This window comes from Leptonychotes weddellii, unplaced genomic scaffold, assembly GCF_054177405.1.
Source record: "Leptonychotes weddellii isolate Sample4059 unplaced genomic scaffold, ASM5417740v2 HiC_scaffold_3424, whole genome shotgun sequence".
Taxonomy (NCBI): Eukaryota; Metazoa; Chordata; class Mammalia; order Carnivora; family Phocidae; genus Leptonychotes; species Leptonychotes weddellii.
Window position 1 is genome coordinate 9,446 of NW_027942255.1, and position 3,129 is coordinate 12,574.

At 61.1% G+C, this 3,129-nt stretch overlaps 1 protein-coding gene across 1 annotated transcript; it reads right to left on the reverse strand.

Moving 5' to 3' along the window:
• Positions 1 to 651: 651 nt before the first annotated feature.
• Positions 652 to 3,118, reverse strand: FRAT1 (FRAT regulator of Wnt signaling pathway 1). Its single transcript, XM_006738315.3, has one exon. It carries the CDS (start codon positions 3,067 to 3,069, stop codon positions 2,218 to 2,220), a length of 852 nt encoding a protein of 283 aa, XP_006738378.2. The 5' UTR covers positions 3,070 to 3,118; the 3' UTR covers positions 652 to 2,217.
• Positions 3,119 to 3,129: the final 11 nt, after the last annotated feature.

Here is a 3,129-nt window from a genome sequence, read left to right on the forward strand (position 1 = left end):
CTGTCGCCTAGTGTGGCTCCTTCCGGGAGGGAACAGACTGAAGTAACTCAGAAAGGGAGGGGCAGACGGGCTGTTAGGTCACCGCTTAGGGAGAGAATGGTAGCAAACATGCCAAGGGCAAAGAGAGGAGTCCTTTCAGACTCCGCCAGCCAGCTTTCCCACAGTGGGTTTGTAGCCTGATCAGCCCCTACCCAAGAGCTGCCCCAGCCTTAAGGACTGCCTTGTGAAACAAGTCCACTTAATGACCACAGTAGAAAGGAAAAAAAAAAGGGATGAGCCTCCCAGTCCGCGGTGATGGGCTGATCTGATGTCCTCTGCAATACACGCAGAGGCAGCTTCATAAAACAGCTCCATCACGGACTAGTAATCCAAAAGGCTCTAAGGTTTTAGTGAATGGGATTGGTCCAAAACCTGACCTCACTTTCATTTAATTTCATGCCAGCACTAATACACACCCAGCCACGCAGACCCTGCTTAACTAGGGAGCTGCTCAGACACAAAGGCACTCTAATTACCATCCACAAGCCAGGCTGACAAGGATTTCAAGTGTTTTTAGGTTTATGGATTAGAGAAATGTGTTCTGTGCATCTTTCCGACCGGAGGCAAGAGTAAGATAAAATCAACCAACCAACCAACCAAAAAACCCCAACAAAAACCCCAATGCATTTATTAAAAACAAGTATTTCAGTTAAGTTAAAATCCTATAATCAGGATAGCCACAATTCCAGACACTCCGGTGCGAAGTGTAGATACGTCAATAGCCACATCTGGATGATGAACAAGCCATTGAATCTTTTAAAACTAAAACACCAACAAAACGGTTTTCGATCCCTCGGAGTAAGTGAACAGTATGTTAAAAACACTTCACCACGCTTCACAATGGCAAAGCCTGCAGCTTCTCCGTTTGGAGGGTCACATTTTCTACTCGGTTTCCTTCACTTACAAAGGCGAGCTGGCATGGCTGGGGGAGGGGCAGAGGGAGGACATCAACTCCGTCTATCCAGGGAATTGCAGCTGTTATTGCAAATGGCCCCGGAGAGTCCATTATAAGCTGCTGTGCGAGGCTGTGTCCCCGGAGTGCCCGTCACGTGGCGTCTTCCCAGCCCCCAGCCGGGGCCCCAAGGAGCGCCAGCGCCACCCGCTAGGAGTAGGACAGCAGAGCCGAGCAGGAGTGCCGGGCCCCGAGGCTAAGACTCTGGGCAGTGTCTATGAAAGCCCCGGGCGCGGCCGCCGGCGGAAGGCACCAGCGCCCGGCACGTCCCCGCCTCCCCCACACCCGCGGTGGCCGCGGTGCGCGTGTCCTTAGGAGACTCCAGCACTTGCAAAACACCGAGCACTTCTCCCGAGTACAGGCAGAACCCGGCAACTCTTCTGCTCTCCTGGAGCCCCGGAACCCTGCGGGCGCTGAGGAATCAGAGACCTTGAACCCGAGGAGGAGGGGGCCGGCTGTGAAAATATTTTAGAGAGGAAGGAGGGTTCGCTCCAGGGCTCACCTTACCCTTGCCGCCGCAGCGCCCGCTCCCGCCTCCCCTCCCCAGCGCGCGCGGGACCCTCCCCCGCCCCTCCGAGAACCGCAGCCAGTTGCAACGCGGAGGCAGAGCAAACGTTACTCCTATTCAACTCCCCAAAAGGTCCTTTCATGGCACCGCGTGTTTTGTATTAAGAACCAGCACCCACAAGACACGAGATGGGTTTTTTTCAAGAGTCGTAAATGTTCAAGTCTGGCAGTTTGAGGTTCTCCCTGAAATGATGGCCTGTCTACTCATGTTCCCCTCCCCCAAAGTGGATCAGGAACCAGCCCTGAAAAGGTAAAGCAAGTAACTGGGATCATCCTCGTCCTTTGGGCGCTCGGCGATCCTGGGACGCGTGGAGTGTGGCCACATGGTCGCCGGGCTGGAGGGCCCCGAGAGAAGACGTGGAACCGCACGCTACACTGCTGGGGCTGGTCACGCCAAATAAGGAGTAGTACTGAACGTGAGCTTGGGGTGCGTTCTGTAATCTGCCTCAAATAGGGCCAAGTTCTTCTGTTTTTCAAACGCATCGGGGCCCTCCATTAGTTCCCCGCGAAAATATTCGCGGGTTTTCCATTCCTCGTCTCCATTGGCTTATTTTCCCACTTCCAAAAACGCGAGTTCACCAGTCTGAGTAGAGATGCAGCCCTCAGGGGAATCCCGTGCCCTCCGGGCAGAGGCTGGCGCTGTGGCCACTCCCGGGGTGTTAGCTGCCGGGGACAAGAACGCCGTCGCCAGTTCTTAGCTGCGCCCTCCTCCCGGACGCTCCGGGGTCGCTGCAGGCCGCGCGAGGGCTGCGGGGCGAAGGGGGCTCATGCACCGGGGCCGACAGAGGCCCGGTGAGCGGGCGTTGGGGAAGCTTTGCGTGTAACTGCAGCCGTCTCGAATGAAGCCTCCGCACCGCCTCCTTGATGAGGTTCCCCGAGAGCACCAGCTGCTGCAGGAGCCGGTGCGGGTCGTCGTCGCCCGTGCGGGATTCGGGTTGGGGCCCGCGTCGCTGTTGCAGGCGGCGGGAGGCGGCGGCGCCCCGCAGCCAACCTCGCCGGCACGGGCCCGACAGCGGCTGCGGGGCGCCCCGCTTGTCCGCTCCCGAAGGCCCGTCAAAGCCGGGCTGAGGGGCCAGTGGGGACAGCGAGCTGGGGCCTGCGGCGAGCTCGGCCACGAAGTAGGGCGCAGCCCGGCCCCGCACGCGGCCGCGGTCCCCGAGGGCGCAGCGCAGAGCCCCCGGGGGCGCCGGGCCCACCGGCTCGGCCGGCGCCGGCGGCAGAAGCAGTGGCAGCGCCGGGGGCCGGGCCTTGTCCGCCCGCACGGCCGCCGGGGGCCGCGGGGGCTGCAGCGGCGGCCCCGGGGGCGCGCACGGGGAGGCCGGGCTGTCCTGCGCCGCGTCCAGCTGCAGCGTCTCGCCGATCTGGGCCACCAGCAGGTCCACCTCGCCCGAGCTGCCCAGCGTCACCGACTGCTCCAGCAGGAGGAAGCTGTCCTCCTCCTCCTCCTCCTCCTCTGCCTCCCCCTCCGCTTCCTCGCCGGCTTCCTCTTCCTCCTCCCTCCGGCACGGCATGGCCCCCCGCCCGGGCACCCGGAGCTCTGCGGCCGGCGCTGGCGGCCCGGCGGCCGGCGG